The 21354-nt window shown below is 53.1% G+C and overlaps 2 protein-coding genes and 1 long non-coding RNA gene across 3 annotated transcripts; 2 read left to right on the forward strand and 1 right to left on the reverse strand.

Moving 5' to 3' along the window:
• The first annotated feature begins 4055 nt into the window (after positions 1-4055).
• On the forward strand, positions 4056-7185 carry LOC141736891 (olfactory receptor 14A16-like). Its single transcript, XM_074571540.1, has 2 exons — positions 4056-4177; positions 5810-7185. The coding sequence occupies exon 2, from the start codon at positions 5834-5836 to the stop codon at positions 6848-6850; it is 1017 nt and encodes a 338-aa protein (XP_074427641.1). The 5' UTR covers positions 4056-4177; positions 5810-5833; the 3' UTR covers positions 6851-7185.
• A 248-nt stretch (positions 7186-7433) lies between these two features.
• LOC141736892 (uncharacterized) lies at positions 7434-12285 on the reverse strand. The gene is made up of 3 exons (XR_012585076.1): positions 12192-12285; positions 11362-12041; positions 7434-8510 (listed from the first exon to the last, which is right to left on the reverse strand). It is a non-coding gene; the product is annotated as an uncharacterized LOC141736892 (long non-coding RNA).
• A 6823-nt stretch (positions 12286-19108) lies between these two features.
• Positions 19109-20843, forward strand: LOC141736888 (olfactory receptor 14A16-like). The gene has a single exon (XM_074571538.1). It carries the CDS (start codon positions 19911-19913, stop codon positions 20841-20843), a length of 933 nt encoding a protein of 310 aa, XP_074427639.1. The 5' UTR covers positions 19109-19910.
• The last annotated feature ends 511 nt before the right edge of the window (positions 20844-21354 follow it).

Consider the following 21354-nt stretch of genomic DNA (forward strand, 5'->3'; position numbering starts at 1 on the left):
GAAGAGTTGATTCTTGGACCAAGAATCTAGGTCCAAGAATCACCTCTTCTTGTCCCACTATGAGATAGGACATCCAAATAGTGAAAGGGAGAAATCTCCCCTACCTCCTGTACCCTCGCAAACAACAGGGGACATCTGAGGTGCCAGAGGTGGTCCAGAACACTTGCAGGTAACAGTAAGCTCTAACGGAGCGGTTCAGCGGGACAGAGCAGCGTCTGGGGCCGTCATTTTGGGACATTGCTTTGGCCAGCTGAAGTGACAGCAGATGTCCATGTTTAGGACAATGAAGCCTGTTCCTGCTCAATATGTCCAGGGCAGCCTATAGAGCTATTCCTCTGAGCAAATGGAGTCATTGCCACTGGAAGAGTTCTCTCTCTCTCTCTCTTCTCCACCAGCTGTCTTTACCAGATCTCCATTAGGGCTGGTTTCTCATTGACACCCCTACAATGCCTAACCTAATTCAGGGCAGCTGCCCAATTTCAAGGTTAACTCCATCCCGTGGTGCTGCCTGAGGTGCCAGGGCTCTCCAGCACAACTGCGTGCAGCCAGCAGGGACAGCACAAGACTTGCACGAACACCATCCCCATTCAGAGCAGCCGTGTAAGAGACCCCAAGAGAACTTGAGACACGTTCGGTGCTTTCATTCAAGCAACTGCAGTGAGGCAAGTCCTGTCCCATCTCAATCCAGTAGATGTAGGCAGTGCTTCTCCCACATCCTTCAGTCATACCTGTGATGACGCAGTCAAGGAACAGTGTTCCTGGATCACGGGATGTCTATAGCCAAGGACATTTTGAAAAGCACCTTGTCCTTCCTGGAGATCAGCTTCACCTGCACCACAGGCCCTCTGGGGCTGCAGAGACCCCACAGACAGCAAAACCCTCTCCTGCCGGGGCTGCACCATCCAGCCCTGCTTCTCCCTCGTCCTGAGGAGAGCAGGGTTTGATCTCCTCATTTCGCCTTTACGTTGCCATCTGCCATCCCCCCCCAGCATGCTCTGAACCAGACCTTTTGCCTGCACGGTACTTGGGCACTTGGGAACAGCTTGCTCTGTTGCACGCCTGAGCTTGGCCCTGGTGCCACGACTGAGGTCCAGCACATCTCTGCTCTGACATAAAGAACCAGTAATCAAGGAGAGGAAGTGGACCAACTCTTACTTAACCAACCTGAGGGAGTCTTGGGATCATCAATGACTTCGCGTCTTCCTGGGGACATCAATGGCCCTGTGTATTGAGTTGACATGGATAGGTTTTGGTAAGGGTGAGGGGGAGTGCAGAGGCAGCTTAGGAGAAAAGAGATCAAGAGCTGACTCCATGTGAGAGAGAGCCCATTTCAGCTGGCTCCAAAACGGACATGCCACTGCCCAAAGCTGCGCCCGTAAGCAATTCTCGTGGCACCTCTGTGACCGCATATTGAAGAAAGGCTAAAAGAGAGAGGAGTGAGACACATGGAGAGAAACAGCCCTGCAGACAGCGAGGCGAGTGAAGAAGGTGGGGGAGCTGGAGTGAAGCTGGGTGGGCACCCGGCAGGCAAAAGTCAGCCCAGCACCCCCTGACATTCACAGGAGAGCACTGGGCAAATGCTCCTTTAGGTGTCTGGAGGCTCTTTGCCTCAGCTTTTTAGCACAGCTGCCAGATGGGCCAACCAATGTGATGCTCATCTGGATTGGAAAACCTGCGTCGTCCTTGTCAGCCTTGGCTCTAGTAGCAAAGAGTGAAGTCTCAGCTCCCAAGGGAGTGAGGAAGAAGAGCAGTGCAGATTCCAGGTCTCAGGGTGGCAAATGTTGGCCTATTCCGGGAACTTTCCATTCAGGCTGGAAGTGACCTTGCAAGATGTCTATAGACGAACGCTCTACTCAAAGCAGGGTCACACCAGCTCGCTCATGGCTTTATCCAGGTGGGTCTTTGAAAATTCCAGGCACGGAAGCAGCACACACTCTCTGCAAAATGTCTGACTGTCCTCAAGTGTCAAATATTTCTCTTTATATCAAGCCTGACCCTCTTCTCTTCACCAAGAACAAGGAGGCCCATTGCCTCTTGTCTTCCGCTCTTGCACCAGAGTGTCTAATTGGAAACCGCGCCGTAGGCAGTGAAAGGCTCCTTTCCCAAAAGCCCTCCATTCTCCAGTCTGAACAAGCTCAGCTCCCTCAGCCCCTCCTAACGGGGCAGGTGCTTCAGCCCTGACCATGTTTCTTGACCTCCACTGAACGGGCTCCAGTTTGCCAAGGTCTCTCTGGTATTGCGGGCACCAAAACCTGGTAAAGTGTTCTGGATGTGGTCTAACGTGTGCTGAGCAGAGCAAGATAATCACTGCCCTTGGCTGTGCTCCTGCTCATACAGCCCGGGATGCTGTTGGCCTCCTTTGCTGAATGGCCCATGTTTTGCCTAATGCAACACAAGGACCATCTCAGCCTTTCCTGAAGAACTGCTTCTTAAACCTAGGCAGTCGCAGGCCTCTGTCTTTGCAGGAGCTTAGTCCACCTCAAGAGCAGGACTTTGCATTTATCCTGATGGCATATCATGAGGTTCCTTCCATGGCTCCAGCCTGTCTAGGTCCTTTGGGATGATGTCCCTGCCCGCCACTGTAGTGTCTGCTCTCCTCAAAGGACTGTCATCTACAAATGTTACGAAAAAGCACTCTCTGATCTTGGCTGGGTGATTAAAAATGCGTTAAACAGGGCAAGTTGCACGCCAGACCTCTGCAGGACCCTGTTAGCTAGAGTCTTCCAGGCAGAGCAGCACGCATTGACCACATCCGTCCAAGCCTCACTGTCCAACTGTTTTTTTACCTGCCCACTTATTCACCCGTGTGGACCATAATGACTTAACTCGGACACCGGCATTTCGTGGGGAATGAGGCTGAAAGCCTTTCTGACTTTGAGGTAAAAGACAACCTCTGCTCTCCCCGCATCCAGCAATCCCGTCCTTTCATCAGAGGAAGCAAAGAGGATGGCCAGGCACGGTCTCCCCGGGGCAAATTCAGTCCCTTCTCTATTCAGTACCCAGAAATGGAATCCAAGTGCGCTTGCAATGGGGGCAGCCTAAACCCTTTGGCTTTTGCCCTTTGGGCCTTTTTCAGAAAGTGCATGCAGCCTTTGGGTGCTGCCAGTCGTTAAGGAGTTCCCGCAAACTCCAGATCCTTTCAAAGACGATGGGGAGTGGCTTTACTGTGGCATCGCCCTGCCCTCTCAGCTCCCTTGGACACCACCCCTCCAGTCTCATCGACTGGTAAGGATTGAGCTGGCTCAAGTAACTCCCGACTTGATCCAAATTCACCACGGAGGCCTTGCTGGAGGAGACTAAGGCAAGAAGGACACAGAAAATCTCGGATTCATCTACACCTGCTGTTACTAAATTCCAGCAGTGGCCACTCATTCTCTTGGTTTCTTCTTTAACTGCTCCTGAAGCAGTGGCCTCTCCTCTTGGTGCCCTTGAACCCCTTGCAAGGGTCTACACTTGGGAAGCTCTAGCTTACCTAAAGCCACCCCCATTTCTAAATTACTCCTTGAGTTCCTGCATCTACCTCTTGGATACTCTCTTTTTACTATGGAACTTCCTGATGAGGTCCCATTTTAGCCAATTCTCTGTCCAGAGATACCTGGTTGTTTTCCTGTGTATTGGTGTGAACAGTTCTTGTACTTGAAAGATAGTCCTTCCAACTCAGGACCACAAACCAAGGAGGAGGTGCCTCGATTGACAAAGCTGACCGCCTTTGCTCAGCAGGGGCAAAGGAGATCTGCCACTGTCCAGGTTTCCTGTCTCATACCAGAAGTAACAGGACCTTTCTCGTGCGCAGCTCTCTCCGATAGGAGAATTTACACGGCTGGAAAAAAGTGTCTCTCCACAGGTGCAAGAGAGACCACACAGTATTACTTCAGTCCCTTTCCCAATAGGATCCCCTGGAGCCCCAGGGAGATGTTTGAGGGAGCCAAGAGGGGACAGAGGAAGCGCTGCCTCAGGCTGGTCCTCTGCTGCGGAGCTGGGCTGGGCTCCTGGGACGGAGGGAGCTCATGGCAAGCGGGCAGCGCTGCAGAGAGACAGCTCTGCCCAGGAGCAGGGCTGGGGGCACTGCCTGCAGGCAGCGAGAGGAGATCTGTGAGGCTGAGAGAGCTTAAAGCAGTTGGGAGTGGGAGGACGTTGAGACCTCTTTGGGGAAGAAATCTTCACAGCCCTCTGCGCGGTAAGCCTCTGGCTGCAGGGCACTGCAGCTTCAGTTGCTGGAGGGATCTCCTAGACCTGGTGCCTCTGACAGCCAATGGCATCTGTCAGGAGGACTCTCTTAGTTTCTCTACTGTACAGGAGGAGGGTGTGCTCCCGAGCAGGGCTTCCCTGCTGCGCCATCAGAGGCACAGGGCACGACGGCTGCTTTCTGCTGGGGATGGTTGTGGAGGTGTGCAAGTGGGCGTGCAGCCAGGGGTGCCCAGGGCTGTCCTTCAGAGCAGGGTCCCTGCACCCCAGGGGCTGTTTGCCGGGGCAGGGCCTCTGCCGTCTGCCAGGGTCAGCTCTCAGCCTGCCCGGGGAGCTCCCCCCGGAGCTTCTGTGGGGAGAAGCTGTGGGTGGAAGGAGAAACTCCGGCAGGGCAGGGCCCTGCTGTCGAGGGGGTGCTGCGTGGTTCGGGGCTGCCCACAGCTGCAGGTGACTACAGGAGACTTTTCAAGAAGCACAGCGAGGCAGGCTCTGCCTGAAAGGCAAGGATTCTGTTCTTTTAATCTCCTACTCTGCGTTTTCTGGGTGGGCAGAGAGCTTTATCTCTCAGTTCAGGAGGAGGCACTGAAATTCCCAATCTGTTTCTGTTAGAGGTGAATGAACCAGGGAGTATCAGGAAGCAACACCCTGCTGCTCACAGACAGCACCAATATCGCTTTTCCAGCCTCATCAGGGTTGCTCGATGTCCCCATGGGAGCCTGCACAGCCAGAGATGGCCCTGGGCAGTGCCCTGCTGCCGGGAGGGGTGTGCAGGGCAGAGCTGAGCCCCCAGCGGGTGGGATGGGCTCTGGGGGCACCGGCAGGGAGGAGACCTGGGCGCAGACAAAGGGCTCCGGGCAGGGGCAGCTCCAGGCAGCAGAGACATGGGCAAGGGCTGGGGGGAAATGCCGACACGCACTGGGGAGGGGGCGTTCAGGCAGCTCTCTTTTGGTCCTTCACTGGAGTTGTCTTCTGGGCGTTGACTGAGGGGCAATGACGTGACTCTCTAGAGCACCCCATCTCTGGGACCCCTGACTGTCCGCTTTGCCTGTCCTGCTGGGCTTGCCAGCTGCCCCCAGAAAGGCACAGCTCTCCGGTGGGATCCCAGGGAGGGCTGAGCCTTTCCTCGGGGGTTCGGCACTCTCCTCTCCGAGTCCTTTGCTTCTCGCTGGGAGGGGTTGTGTCGTGTCCTGCTGTCTCCATCACACTCACAGCTCCATCTCTGGGCTGAGACAGAGAAGAGTTCGCAGATCTGCTCTTTGAACCAGTGCTCCTCTGCTCCCGTGGGAGCTCAGCTGTTTGGGTTTTATGCAAGAGCGAGTTGGGTGTGGATTCATCTTCAGGTGCAGCACAAGCAAAAGTGCAGGACAGATGGGAAAAAGACTGATGGACACTGCAGCTCTCCTGGCTCTGCACTAAGCCAAAGGGAGCTGAGCCTGTTTGCTTGTCCCGTCTCAAGACTCTTCCCATTTTTAGTGATAAAACTGAGGATTTCTGCCCTTAAAAAGAACACTCACCAGACGTGATAGTGAAAAATGAAAAACACAGACAACGTAAGAAAAAGGGAGCATCTTTGCTCAAAGAAGGCTGTCCTAATTTTTCCCTGTGTTTTTCCTTCTTTGGACAGAGCCCCCATGACAAGAAACAGCAAATGTCCAACAGCAGCTCCATCACCCAGTTCCTCCTCCTGGCATTCGCAGACACGCGGGAGCTGCAGCTCTTGCACTTCTGGCTCTTCCTGGGCATCTACCTGGCTGCCCTCCTGGGCAACGGCCTCATCATCACCGCCGTAGCCTGGGACCATCACCTCCACACCCCCATGTACTTCTTCCTCCTCAACCTCTCTGTTCTTGACCTGGGCTCCATCTCCACCACTCTCCCCAAATCCATGGCCAATTCCCTCTGGGACACCAGCGTCATCTCCTATGCGGGATGTGCTGCCCAGGTCTTTCTGCTTGCCTTCTTCTTTGAAGCAGAGTTTGCCCTTCTCACCATCATGGCCTACGACCGCTACGTGGCCATCTGCAAACCCCTGCACTACGGCACCCTCCTGGGCAGCAGAGCTTGTGTCCACATGGCAGCAGCTGCCTGGGGCAGTGGCTTTCTCACTGCTCTGCTGCACACGGCCAATACATTTTCACTGCCCCTCTGCCAGGGCAATGCTATTTACCAGTTCTTCTGTGAAATCCCCCAGATCCTCAAGCTCTCCTGCTCACACGCCTACCTCAGGGAAGTTGGGCTTCTTGTTCTTACTGTCTATTTATTGTTTGGGTGTTTTGTTTTCATCGTGGTGTCCTATGTGCAGATCTTCAGGGCTGTGCTGAGGATCCCCTCTGAGCAGGGACGGCACAAAGCCTTTTCCACGTGCCTCCCTCACCTGGCCGTGGTCTCCCTGCTTGTCAGCACTGCAGTGTTTGCCCACTTGAAGCCCCCCTTCCTCTCCTCCCCATCCCTGGATCTGGTGGTGGCTGTTGTGTACTTGGTGGTTCCTCCAACAGTGAATCCCCTCATCTATGGCCTGAGGAACAAGGAGCTCAAGGGTGCCCTCTGGAAGGCCTGTGATTCTACCAGTTTGCTTCAGCAGCAGCGAATCTCCCATCTCTCTTTACAAGTGACCTCGTATTTATTTCCAGCAGCATTTGTCTTGTGGTCATTGTATCAGTTATAAACCTGTCACTACACAAATACTTGCTTTTTTCATAGAATCATAGAACGGTTTGGGTTAGAAGGGACCCTATAAATCATCCCTGCCACGGGCTCCCGTACCTGCTGAAGACTCCTGTTCTTCAGGGCGCTATCAGGAGCTACCAGAAGAGCACAAGAGGTGTCCAGAGACACCGCGTGCCTTGCGTTGGGTGCACAATGGATGGAGTTTCACAATAAGGTAAAAGCAAAAGATGGCCAGGCTAATGAGGGCCATGGGCTAGATCCCGTGATGAGCCTGACACACTCCCTGAGAGAGATGGAATGTCCCGTGATTGTCCACAGAGCCCTGGGAAGGGTCTGCTTCCCAGCCTGGCCAGCACAGCCAGTGTGGGCTCTCCTCGTTGCCCAGGGGCTCCACAAGCCCCTTGCTCTGCAGAGCAGCACCACCAGCTCGAGGCCTTGCAGGGAGCATGGGGAGGGAACCAGGAATGTCTGGCCAGGCAAGCGCTGACCGGGTCAGCTGGGGAAAGACTCTCTGGGGAGCAGGCCTGTCCCTGGAGAAGCACGGGGCACCGTGTGCGTGTCAGAAATGAGATGTGAGAAGGAGAATCAGGTTTCTCTGTCACACATCAGCTCGCAGCAGCTCCTGCGCGACAAGGGCACTGCTGGAGGCTGCCCAAGCAGGAAGGCTGATAAGGACAGAGCCCTGAGGGCTGTCAGGGGACTGTGCCAGGGTTGCATCTCCCCGCCCTGAATGAACTTACCCTCTACCGTTCCTGTGCAGCAGGTCTATGGGACCACATTTGGGGCAGCAGGGCTGTGCCAGTGACGGACAGTGCGCTGGCAGCGGCCTCGAAGCAGCCATTAGGAAGTGAAAGCAAGGACAGGCTACAGAAAAGGCTTTGATATTTAGTGCCTGTGTCACACGGGCATGTTTTGAGAAAAGGCAAAGCTCACCTGTACTTGATGGTGGCATGAGAAGTCAGGAGTCCCTCCTCTCTGCCCCTAATTTTACTCAGCCCCTGTATGTTCCTCTGTTGGGATGAGTGGTTTTGTGATGTGCCTCTTTGCCTCAAAATGGCTCCTCCCAGCTGTTGGCCAGTCAGGGTCCTGTAAAAGAAGCGACTCGCAAGCAACACCTCAATTTGGGTCACCTTTGCCTGCTTCGCGCCCTCTCTTCCTCTGTCATCGTCTCCGATGGACTCCGCATCCAATATCCATCAGCTTCCTCTTTACCGGCATCTGTCTCTGCCCTGCCTCCATGGGATGGCAGAGCTGTCGTGGGACAGGCTGGGTGGTGGGAGGGCAGCCATGGATGGGTAGGGTTCCTCAGGAAGGCAGGCATGGTGGTGAGGAGGCAGAGGTGTGCTCTGTGCACAGGGGAGCAGGGAGCACAGAGGGCCTTGTCTCGGAGGAAGCCTTGTAGTCGCTGCTCCAGCCTTACGTGGGTAGTTGAACCACCACAAAATCTGCTGCAAGGTCAGTGGCGCTGGAAAGAATCAGCCCAAGAGATTTCCAGAGGATGCTGAAGACAGGTTTTGGCCGAGAAAGCTCCTGAGCTGACCACATTTGCACTCTTACTCACAGACAAGGAGGAACTGGATGGGGCTCATAGAATCACAGCAGTTGGAAGGGAGCCATGAGGATCATCAAGTCCAACTCTTGACTCCACACAGGGCAACCTGCAAGTTAAGGCACATATCTAAGAGTGTTGTCACGTCACTTCTTGATCAATGGCAGGCTTGGGGTCATCGACCCCTTGACCACTCTTCTAGGGAAGAACTTACTTCCAATAGCCAGTCTGAACTTTGACAGACACAGCTGTAAGCCATTCCCTTGCATCCTATCACCGGACACTAGAGAAAAGAGGTCAGCACCTCCCTCTGCACTCCCCAGCAGGAGGACGTTGAAGACAGCAACGAGGTCACCCCTTGGCAATGAGAGTCACCCTTCACATCACAAGGCCCTTGTTACGTCCTGGTCTGACTACCTTTGGTCCGGGAGGGGTTCGGGCTGATTATGAGCATGAGATTAAGACACAAATGAGGTCAGATGCCGCTCACTGCAGATTTATTGTTATTCCCCAGCATTAGTCACCAAGACGAGCAATAGAGTAAAGGAGGAAATAGAGAACAGGAAGAAAAGAGAGAAGCAGTGTTACGGAGCACAGCAAGAGTATAGTCACCACCACAGGCCCGCTGGCATCTTGACGGTCCTTGGAGTTCAACGGTGTCCCGTTGATCTGTAGTTCTCAAGTGAGGGTGGTGAGGGTCCCAGCTGGGGGCTGGCATGGCACTAGTTTATAGTCCCTGTCGGCTCGTGGTTCAATCCATCAGCATGCGGGTTGTCTTGGCAGGGACAACTCCCACTAGAGCGGGTTACTCAAAGATCCCATCCAACCTCGCCTCGAAACCTCCAGGGAAGAGGCATCCACAACTTCTCTGGGCAGCCGGTACCAGTGTCTCACCACCCTCAGAGGGAAAGATTTCTTCCCAATAGCAAAGGTAAATCTACCCTCTTTTAATAGAAAATTTGTCCAATTGCTACACTCCCTGACAAAGAGTTACTCTCCACCTTTTCTGTAGCCCTTTAGGGACTGGAAGGGGCTCTAAGGTCTCCCTGGAGCCTTCTCTTCTCCAGGCTGGACACCCCCAACTCTCTCAGCCTCTCCTCATGGCAGAGGTGCTCCAGCCCTCGGATCATCTTCATGTCCTCTGAACTCACTCCAACAGGTCCGTGTCCTTCTTATATTGTGGGCCCCAGAGCTGGACGCAGGACTCCAGGTGGGGGTCTCACTAGGGTGGAGCAGAGGGGGAGAATCACCTCCCTCAACCTGCTGGCCATGCTGCTCGTGATGCAGCCCAGGATGCAGTTGGCTTTCTGGGCTGTGGCACCCATCGCCAGCTCATGTTGAGCCTCTCAGCAACCAATACACCCAAGGCCTTCTCCTCAGGGATGCTCTCAAGCCATTCTCTGCCCAGCCTGTAGTTGTGCCTGGGTTTGCTGTGACGCAGTGCAGGACCTTGCACTCAGCCTTGTTGAACTTCATGACGGTTGCACGGGCCCAGCTCTCCAGCCTGTTCAGGTCCCTCTGGATGGCATCCCTTCCCTCTAGCGTGTTGACCGCACCACACAGCTTGGTGTCATCAGCAAGCTTGTTGGGGTGCACGCAATCCTACTCTCCATGTTGCCAACCAAGATGTTGAACAGCACCGGTCCCAGTACCAACCCTTGAGGAACACCACTCATCACTGCTCGCCACTTGGACATTGAGCCATTGACCGCAACTCTTTGAGTACAGCCGTCCAGTCAATTCTGTATCCGTCAAGCGATCCTTCCACCAAATCCACGACTCTCCAATTTAGAGACCAGGATGGTGAGCGGGACAGTGTCAAATTCTGTGCACAAGTCCAGGCAGATGATATCCATTGCTCTTTCCTTATCCACAAATGCCTACCACCACCATCGTAGGAGGCCATCATATTTGTCAGTCACGATTTGCCCTTAGTGAAGCCATATTGGCTGTCACCAGTCACCTCCTTATTTTCCATGGGCCTTAGCCAAGTTTCCAGGAGGAATCTCCTCCATGACCTTGCTGGGAACAGAGGCGAGACTGACCGGCCTGTAGTTCCTCAGATCTAACTATATTCTCTTGTCAAAAACAGGTGCTGTGTTTCCCCTTTTTCAGCCAGCAAGAACTTCACGAGTTCTCAAATGTGATGGGTAGTGGCTTGGTAACTTCATCTGCCAGTTCCTTCAGGACCTGCGGATTAATCTCATCAGGTCCCATGGACTTGTGCACCTTCAGCTTCCTTAGATGGTCTCGTACTTGATCGTCACCTGCTGTGGGCAGTACCTCATTCTCCCAGGCCCTGCCTTTGCCTGCTGTGACTTGGGAGGTGTGGCTAGAACCCTTGCCGGTGAAGACCAAGGCAAAGAAGTCATTGAGTACCTCAGCCTTCTCCATATCCCGGGTGACCAGGTCTCCCGTTTCCTTCCTGAGTGGGCGCACATTTTCCCTACTCTTCCTTTTGTCACTGACATAGCTATAGAAGTTTTGCTTGTTGCCCTTGGCGTTCCAGGCCACACTTAACTCCATCTGGGCTTTGGCTTGCTTAACCTGACCCCTGGCTGCTTGGACAATTTCCCTTTATTCCTCCCCGTCTACTTGTCCTTGCTTCCACCTTGCTTCCTTTTTCTTTGATTTACCCTTGGTAACTCCATGCTGATGGTTCTTGGACACGTTCTTCTGCTATTGGTGCCCAGAAATGTCCCCCAGGAAGACTCTCAGTGATGGCACACTGATCACCAAAGTGAGCTTGTACAGCCTGGGCTTCCCTGGGTTGCACTCTTGGCCTCTTGCACAGAGGAGTGCAAGACCGATTTTTCACTTCTCACAAGAGACCTCTGCCGATCCCGTGACCTTTCAAAAGGGATATTCCAAAGAAACATCGATCTTCCCCTGCAACCTCATTACCACTAGTCTCCCTCTAATGCAGCGTGTTTACTTCCTCTAATCTTTCATATACTTACACTTATCCTGGTGCAACGGCCGTTTCTGCAGTCATCGTTTCAGACGCAGGCTGTCTAGGCAAAGGCCCTTTCCATTATTCTCCAGTTTTCTCCTGCCTTTGCTCTTTGCTCATTCAGATACCTCTCACCTGTGCTGCTGCTTTGAGCTTCTGGGATTAAAAGCTTGCCTGTCTTTACACACTCCAATTGTCTCCTAAGCCAGCTCTTTAATTGTGTTTAGATCTATCTTTTTGTGTCTACCTGCCTCAAATATTTCTCATTAAGATTTTCCCTTGCAGAAAGGCAAGCTCCTTAGTGGTAGCTTGTACTTAGCGTATGATTACAGAGTCTATTTTATCGTTTATGAAAACTGATTATGCTTTACTTGTCTTTTCTGAGGAACAGGACAAATTCTCCTGTGCCCGTGTGCAGCCAGGTCTCTCAGCTGAGCAGGTGGGAGATGGTGCAATGGGGCTGTAACATCCAGCTGCAGAGGTCAGTGGAGAAGTCTGATGCAAGGAGCAGTGATGGAAGTCCCAGGTGGCCAATGCCAGCAATGGTGGGGTGTGGGAGGTGAGGAGCAAAGCTGTCCACACAGTGCCAGACCCCAAGGGACCGCTTTTCCTCCCTGTCCAGACCTCCTGAGGAGACACTCTGCATCACTGTCCCTTGGAGAATGCTTCTGTCACCTCTTCTTTACACTGAAAAGGAATAAAATATACCCTTGAAAAGCAAGAAATCGTTTTCATTACATGCACTTGGAAACCTTCCTCCTTAACTACACTACAGAACCTCTCCAGTTAGCTGTACTGCTCTTGAAGACTTGAAGAAAATTACAAAGAGAGAAATACCTTGTTAGGGCTTTCTGTCTTTTAATGAGCCCCACGGGGTATTTGCTGCTGGGTCCATGAGCCTCAGATCCTGAGAGAAGATTGAACAGAGCGCTCAAGAAATCAGAAGGAAAAACTCCAAGTACCTGGAAGCATTAATGAGCCCTCTGAGGGCCTTTACTGACAAGGCCTCCCCAGGGACTCGTTAGAGCAGATAAGTGGAGGCTGTGACTGCAGGTGGGCAAAGGCAGAGTGCAGGTGGCTGTGATGCTGAGCAAACCCTGGCTTGGTTTGATGCAGCAGAAAGGCCAAGCCCTCGCCCCCGGCCCTGGCAAGGCAGTTCCTGTCCCTCACTTGTGGCCCAGGGCTCTTCCTGGGGGCAGTGGGATGTGAGGGGGAGCAATGCCAAGGGTAGGAACATCCTGTGGCACCTCCTGGCCTCCCAAAGAAGGGGCAAGGACGAAACAAAGTCCTGAGCTTCAAAAGAATCATCGACTCACACGATCATTTAGGTTGGAGAGGACCTTCAAGATCATTGAGTCCAACTGTAAACCTCACACGGCCACGTCCACCACTACACCACATCCCTACGTGCCACATCTCCACATCCCGTAAACACCTCCAGGGATGGTGACTCAGCCTGGGCAGCCTGTTCCAGTGCTTGACAAACCTTTCAGTGAAGAAGTTTTTCCTACTATCCAATCTAAATCTCTCCTGGCACAACTTACAACCATTTCCTCTCTTCATGTATCTCGTTACTTGGGAGAAGAGACAACACCCACCTCCCTATAACCTCCTTTCAGGAAGTTGTAGAGAGCAAGAAGGTCTTCAACCTCCTTTTCTCCAGGCTGAACACCCCCAGCTCCCTCAGACGCTCCAGAACCTTCACCACCTTCGTTCAGCTTCTTTGGAAATGCTCCAGGACCTCAATGTCTTTCTTAAACTGAGGGGACCAAAACTGGACACAGCACTCGAGGTGGGACCTCAGCAGTGCATAGTACAGAGGTACAGTCGCTTCCTGAGTCCTGCTGGCCACACTGGTCCTGATACAGGCCAGGATGCTGTTGGCCACCTTGGCCACCTGGGCACACTGCTGGCTCGTATCCAGACGGCTGTCAACCAGAACCCCCAGGTCCTTTTCTGCCAGGCAGCTCTCCAGCTGCTCTTCCCCAAACTTGTAATGCTGCATGGGGTTCTTGTGACCCAAGTGTAGGACCCGGCACTTGGCCTTGTTGAACCTCATACCATTGGCCTCGGCCCATCGATCCAGCCTGTCCAGATCCCTCTGCAAAGCCTTTCTACCCTCAAGCAGGTCGACACTCCAGCACAACTTGGTGTCTCCTGCAAACTTACTGAGGGTGCACTCGAAACATTCATACAAATCATTGATAAAGACATGAAAAGGAACTGGCCCCAGTTGTAGGCCCTGGGGAACACCACGTGTGACCAGCTGCCAACTGCATTAAACCCTGTTCACCACCACTTTGGCCACTCTTTGGCCCAACCATCCAGCCAGGTTTTTACCAGCGAAGAGTACACCTGCCCAAGCCCTGAGCAGGCAGTTTCTCCAGAAGAATGCTTTGGGAAATGGCTGTCAAAGACTTTCTCAAAGTTTAGGTAAAGAACATCCACAGCCTTTCCCTCCTCCACTAAGCGGGTCACCTTCTCATAGAAGGAGATCAGGTTTGTCAAGCAGGACCTGCCTTTCATACACCCATGCTGACTAGGCCTGATCACCTGCTTGTCCTCATGTGCCGCATGATGGCACTCAGGATGATCTGTTCCATAATCTTCCCCAGCACCGAGGTCAGACGACAGGCCTGTAGGTCCCCGGATCCTCCTTCTCTCCCTTCTTGTAGATGGGCATCTGATAAATGATGGAAAGGGGCTTGGTGAGCTTCTCCAAGAGCTCCCTCAGTACCGTTGGGTGGATCCCATCTGGCCCCATAGACTTGTCTATGTCTAGGTCCTGTAGCAGGTCCCTCACTAGTCCCCTTGGATTATGGGGGCTCCATGCTGCTCCCCATCCCTGTCTTCCAGCTCAGGGGCTGCGTACCCAGAGAACTACTGGTCTTTACCGTTAAAGACTGAGGCAAAGAAGGTATGAAGTACCTCAGCCTTTTCCTCACCCATTATCACTATGTTTCCCACTGCATCCAATAAAGGATGGAGATTCTCCTTAGCTCTCTTTGTGTTTCTAATGTAATTATAGAAACATTTTTTATTGTCTTTTACAGCAGTAGCCAGGTAAAGACCTAGATGGCTTTGGCCCCTCTAATTTTTTCCCTGCATAAGCTCACGACATCCTTGTGGTCCCCCTGAGTTGCCCGCCCCTTCTTCAAAAGGTCATAAACTCCTTTTTTCCCCAAGTTCAAGACAAAGCTCTCTGTTTGGCCAGGCTGGTCTTCTTCCCCGCCAGCCTGGTTTTAGGCACATGGGGACGGCCTGCTCCTGTCCAGCCTTCCAGGACTCCTTTGCCCTTCAGGACTGCTTCCCAAGGGACTCCGTCAGCCAGGCCTCTAAAAAGGGCAAACTAAGATAACCAGGTACAAAGCACGGAGAGTTATTGCCGTTAGGTGCTCCTGACGGTGGAGGAGAAGCCCAAAAGAAGGAGCTCCGTGACACTGGTATGGTTCAATATTTCGTATCCCAGCTGCAATGAGTAAGGTCAGATGGTCAGTGGAGGAAGCAATGCTTCAGGAGGTTAAAAAAAGATGAGACAGAGCAAAAGAATGTAGAAGGATGAGAAAAGAGGCTCGTGGGGACATTCAGGCACAGGCTGGAAGGAAGACAGAAGAATGGAGAGGAGAATCAGCCGAGAACAAGAAGACATCCTTTTCTGCACAAAGAACAAACTTCTTATGGGACTTAGAGTAGGACTCCGCTATAAACAGTAGGTAAGTGATTGGATTTGGGCTCTTACCCAAGGGTCTCTTTACAGTCGATGGAGAAAAACATAGGGGTTTCTGAATTGTTCTTACTCTAGTCTATTTAAATACATCTTCTAGGATGGGCTAAGGGTAATTCTACTGAAAGATAAAACACCTCAGCAAAGTGGCTTTAACCTTTCATTAGGAGAGAAACAGAGAGAAAGCAGTATGGAGATGGTGACAAATGAGATGTGGGAAGTAAAGGTAAGCAGGAGAGACGGAGAAAAGGAGAAGGTTTGATTATCAGGGAAAACCAGAGCCAAAGAGGGCAAAGAGGAAAAGCCTGTGTTCTTCCTTCCATCCATTCTTGAACTTTGCCAGGTAGAACAGAAAGCTTTGTAAGCAGATTCCTCCTCAGTCACTGACAACTTTCTTGCTGAAAACCAGTTTTGATAAAACATTCTGGCTGTCAGGGGGAAAAATAAAAGAAGATTTAAAAAGGCGACTCAGAAGAGGGGAAGAAACACAAGGAAAAACCTATGGGTTTGCTTCTTTCAGGAGCCTCACCTTTACCTTCTCGTCCCTGACTGTTACAGCCCTGACCAGCTCTTCCCTGTTTGTAAGGAGGAAGTCCCGCAGGGCACTTCACCTCATGGCATCACAGTCACCCTTGTAAGCAGGACATCCCCAGTGAGCTCCAAAACTCTCCTGTAAGGCTTGCACCTCACCGTGTTGCCCCATCAGCAAATGCTGGGGTAGTTCAGGTCTGCCATGAGAACCAGGGCCTGCAAACATGAGGTTTCTTCCAGGTGGCTGAAGAAGGCCTCATCTGCTTCCTCTTCCTGAGCAGGGGATCCATAGCAGACAGACATCCACCCACCACAGCGGTGCCCATGTTCTGCCCTCCCGTGCTGGCCCTTCAGCTCTCAGTTGAGTCATCTTCCACCCCCCAGGCAGAGCCACAGGTGTTCCTGCTGCTCTCTCCCAGAAAGGGCAACTTCCCCTCTGGGTCCAGACCTATGGCATGATCAGCACCGACCCCCAAGTTTCTCTAGGAGAGATATTTGTAGTGCCCTGCAACTCCTCATGCTCTTCTCTTGTGAGAGGCATCCCAGTCAAGATGAGCCAGCTGCATGCGAACATTAAATGCTGAGCAAACGGTGCTTCAGTCCATGGGGACTTTGTGAAACTGGGATTCGGCCAACAGTAGTCACTTGAAGTTTTACAAGGAGAAGTGGCCAGTCCTGCATCGGTGTGTGCCGGGAGGAAGGGGGAGAATAAGCGCATCCATCAGGACAGGCTGGGACCTGACCGGCTGAGCAGAGGCTCTGAGGAGAAGGACCTGGGCCTGGGCACTACGAGCCAGTAGAGTATGGACACTATGAACAAGGCCAAGCTGCATTAGGAGGAACGTGGGCCACCCAGACAACCTGAGTTCTCGTCCCCCTCAGCTCAGCACCGGTCTGGCCCCACACACATGGCTGTGTCCCAGTGTGTTGCTCCCCATTTCTGAGAAGTAGTGATGGACTAGAGAGTGTCGAGTGGAGGTCTGCCAAGGTGGGGTTGGGGACCTAGTGCACACGACCTGTGTGGGGTGGCTGAGGGACCTGGAGTTCTTCACCCCAGCACTGGGGGGGCTCCAAGCAGTATAGCAGTAGCCTGAGAGTGCTTGAAGGCTGCTTTCAGAGATGACGGACCTTTTCTTTCTCGTAAGGTACAGCATGAGAAAGGAATAACGACGCAACCTTCATCTGGGGAGGTCCAGACTGCACAGGAAGAAAAAGAAATGTCACTCCAAGGGCAGTGCTGTGCTGTAACAAGTCACCCAGAGGGAGACGGGATCAGCCCGAGGCTTTGTGTTTCAAGGAGCAGCCAGGGAGGATGGAGAGATATCAGTAAAGGAAGGAAGATGCTGAGGTGAGAGCAAGGTGTGGTAGCAGGGTGGGTGTCTACAGCCTGCAGAGAAAGAGGTGCAGGTGTGGGACACTGCAGGACAGCCTGTGGTGGAGCTGACAGAGGGATGAAGAAAGTCTGAAATGCACCAACAGAGATGAGCTCTTTCCACCCTCGGCTACGGCTGCTGTCTCTGCCACTGATGCCTATGAGGAAGCACTTTATCCTGACACCATTAGCATCTCATTGCCTCCCCTTCGCCGCCCAAGAGCCTGGGAGCTCTTGTTCCACAGTCCTGCCGTTGGCATTGAGCATCCCCACATCACACTGCCCCAGGAAGAGCCCGGAGTTACTTCTGAGGGACAGGATCTCCCTTCCCAGGGGCTGGGGATCGCGGCTTGGTCCTTTGCCTGAATGTAACCCATCCAGGCTTACTCCAAATCTATTCCGCCTTTACATTCCCTCTGCCTATCTGCCACCAGTTGACTGCTCTAACCAGCCACTGTGGAGGCTTTGTCGGTAATGGTCCTCAGTGGGACCCATTAATGCTCCAGGAAACTTTGGGTTTTGAATCTGACTTCGACTTCATCTTCCTCTCAGGGTCTGAGTTTCACGGACTCGGTACCAAACCCACCAGAGGGGTCATTAAAACGCCTCGGGCTGGTCCTCTGCTGCGGAGCTGGGCTGGGCTCCTGGGACGGCGGGAGCTCATGGCAAGCGGGCAGTGCTGCAGAGAGACAGCCCTGCCCAGGAGCAGCTCCTCTGCCAAGCGCAGCAGGGCTGAGGGCACGGCCTGCAGGCACCCAGGGGAGATGTGTGAGGCCGGCAGAGCTTAAAGGCAGCCTGTGGTGGGAGAATACTGAGAGCTCACTGGGAGAAATCCTCACAGCCTTTGCCACAGTCTCTGGCTGCAGGGCAATGAATCTGCAGCTGCTGGAGGGATCTCCAGAAGCAGGAACAACCCACAGCCTACGGGATCTGCAAGTACAACTCTCACAGTTTCTCTAGCGTAGAGGAGAAGGACAACGTGTGGAACAGGGCTTCCCTGCTGCGCCATCAGAGGGACAGGGCATGATGTGTCTCTGCTGCAGTATAATGTGGAGAGGCTTCCTGGATCAGTCTCCTAAAGCTGGCACGGCCCATGTCTCATGTGATCTGTCAGGAAGGCTCTCAAGGCTCCGTCGGTGTTGAGGATGTGCTCGAGAGCAGGGCGCCCCTACCACATCATCAAAGGTACAGGGCATGTCGGCTGCCTTCTCCCAGGGACGGCTGCAGGGCTGTGAAGGTGGGTGTGCATCCAGGGGTGCTCAGGACCGTCCTTGAGAGCAGGGTCCCCGTGTCCCAGGGAACTGTGTGCTGGGCCAGGGACTCTGCTGCCTGCCCGGGTCAGCTCTCAGCCTGCCCAGGGAGCTCCCCATGGCCCTGTGGGGAGAAGCTATGGAGGGAGTGAGTGACTCCACCCAGGGCATGGCAGGGTCCTTCTGAAGTCGGGTGAGTGCTGTGTGGGTCAGGTTTCCAGCTCCAGATCACCCCCAGGACATTTGCTAATGGTCTTTTTGAAGAAGGACTACAAGGCAGCATTTACCTGAGAGAAAAAAAGTTGTAATTTTCCACTCTTGGTGGGATGGATGGGTAGTGGGAGATAGGAATTTCTTTTCCTGTTTAGGATGGCACCTCCCTGCCATCCCCTCAAGTGGGGATACCTTCCCCGGAGACATTTCGTGGTCTCCTCTCCCACACAGTAGAGTTCCCCACCCCTTAATATGCTGGTGATTTAGTCTTGAGTTGCCTTTCCAGCAGCCCAACCACCAAAGAGGAGAAATGCTCGAGTGTCTGACTGTGTCTCCCTGTCCTGACTCTCTTGGCAGAACTTTGGCATGTTCCCCTCTTGCCTCTGCTGCCGTTGTTCTTTCCCTTCTTTTTGCTGTGGTGAGGGCTGAGGATTCAGGTGCAGCTCAGACGCTGATGCTGCATGTCCTGTCACGCGGGTGTATCCATGGAGGAACAGCATCCAAATCCACTTATTTTTGGGGCTCTGGGGACGGCAGTGTGAGGGACTGAGAGTAAGACGACCCTCCCATCAGGATACCCCATCTTTAGGGTAGCTGACTCTCTCCCTGGAGCATCCTGCTTGGCTGCACGCTGCCCTCCAGAAGGGCACAGCTCTCCCGTGGCATCTCTGTGTTGTCTAGGAGCCCCACAGAGTAGACATGTCAGTGCCAAGGCCACGTAAATCCAGCTGGAGGGCTGAAGGTAGGCAGCCGCAATGAGCCCTCTGTGTCCCTGGCTGGGAGGGGAGAGCCGAGATCCTCCTTGGGTCCAAAGAGATGGCATGAAGGGTTGGGAGACCTGCGCTTGTAAATGGTCTCCCTCTGCTCTCAGCAGTGTCCAGTTTCTTCTCATGGGAATGTCTGCTTGGGATTGTCCTCCAGCTGAGAGAGGTACCAGCACAGGGCAGCTGAGAGCAATTCCGATGGACAAACTCGCTGTCCTCACTCTGCACGGAGGGACGGTCCCCTTGGCTCTTAGGACCCACGAGGTTTCACTTGCAGCACAACAGAAATGACAGGGATTTCTGCCTTGAAAACACCCCTCGGCTGTGGTGGGAAAAGAGAACAGCAACAAAAAGGTGCCCTCAGCTCTGCTCTGCAGTCGGGTGAATTTGGGATGACAATGCTGAAAAGCCCTTTGATGCCACAAGCAGATTTAATCTGAGATCACCCCGTGTTCCTTTTTACCCATGGCTGTAGGGCAGGACTGCATCCTGCAGAGCTCTCAGCTCCCTGCTGGACTGTCAGCCAGCACCAACCAGAGTGTACAGAAAGGACCTTCCAAAGGTCTTCCTGAAAGGGGAGACGCAGTTGGGTGGGGCTCTAAGAGCAATAGAATAATTTTATTTGAAAGAAGTCTGCTCTAATTTCTCACCTTTTTTTATTTTTTTCTTCCATAGACAGGTCCCAGTGCCCAGAGGCACCAAATGTCCAACAGCAGCTCCATCACCCAGTTCCTCCTCCTGGCATTCGCAGACACGCGGGAGCTGCAGCTCTTGCACTTCTGGCTCTTCCTGGGCATCTACCTGGCTGCCCTCCTGGGCAACGGCCTCATCATCACCGCCGTAGCCTGGGACCATCACCTCCACACCCCCATGTACTTCTTCCTCCTCAACCTCTCTGTTCTTGACCTGGGCTCCATCTCCACCACTCTCCCCAAATCCATGGCCAATTCCCTCTGGGATACAAGGACCATTTCCTCCTCAGGATGTGCTTCCCAGCTTTTTTTCTTTTTCTTTTTTATGTCAGCTGAGTATTTTCTTCTCACCGTCATGGCCTACGACCGCTACGTGGCCATCTGCAAACCCCTGCACTACGGCACCCTCCTGGGCAGCAGAGCTTGTGTCCACATGGCAGCAGCTGCCTGGGGCAGTGGCTTTCTCACTGCTCTGCTGCACACGGCCAATACATTTTCACTGCCCCTCTGCCAGGGCAATGCTATTTACCAGTTCTTCTGTGAAATCCCCCAGATCCTCAAGCTCTCCTGCTCACACGCCTACCTCAGGGAAGTTGGGCTTCTCTTGGTCAGTGTCTGTTTGGGCTTTGGTTGTTTTGTTTTCATCGTGGTGTCCTATGTGCAGATCTTCAGGGCCGTGCTGAGGATCCCCTCTGAGCAGGGACGGCACAAAGCCTTTTCCACGTGCCTCCCTCACCTGGCCGTGGTCTCCCTGCTTGTCAGCACTGCAGTGTTTGCCTGCCTGAAGCCCCCCTTCCTCTCCTCCCCATCCCTGGATCTGGTGACAGCAGTTCTGTACTCCGTGGTGCCTCCAGCAGTGAACCCCTTCATCTACAGCATGAGGAACCAGCAGCTCAAGGATGCAGTGTGGAAACCGATAACTGGATGCTTTCAGAAGCATTAAACTGCTTGTCGTCTTCTGCAAATCACTCCTAATGGAACTCATTGCAGGTTGGTTTTGGTTGTGAGTTTGGGGTATTTTTGCTTTGTTTTCTATATTATAATATTGTCCACAGAGAAACGTCATTATTTGTGCCATTTCCAGTTATGTATTTATCCACCTTCTGTGTGACCCAGAGACTGTGTAAAGGAGGAGCCACCCTCCCTCTCTGTTTTAACAAAATAAAGGACCTTCCAATTAATTGTTTGTCTGAGATCCTTCCTTTGAGACCTTCTCTAGAGCTGCAGGGGCAGATCCTGCGTGCAGAGCTGGAGGGGAAAAGGTCCTGGCACCGGAGCACTGTCAAGGAGCACCAGCGCTTGGTCTTCCCAGAGCTGCTCCCTTTCCACTTCAGCGCTCTCCTTCTTAGCTCCTCTCTTGGTATAAGGCTTGAGTGCTCTTGAAGCTTGGTGACAGTTTTGTGGTGTGGTGGTCCTGTGGCTGCAGGCAGGGACAGGGAATGAGCACTTCTGTG

The sequence above is a fragment of the Larus michahellis genome, unplaced genomic scaffold (assembly GCF_964199755.1).
Source record: "Larus michahellis unplaced genomic scaffold, bLarMic1.1 SCAFFOLD_301, whole genome shotgun sequence".
Lineage (NCBI taxonomy): Eukaryota > Metazoa > Chordata > Aves > Charadriiformes > Laridae > Larus > Larus michahellis.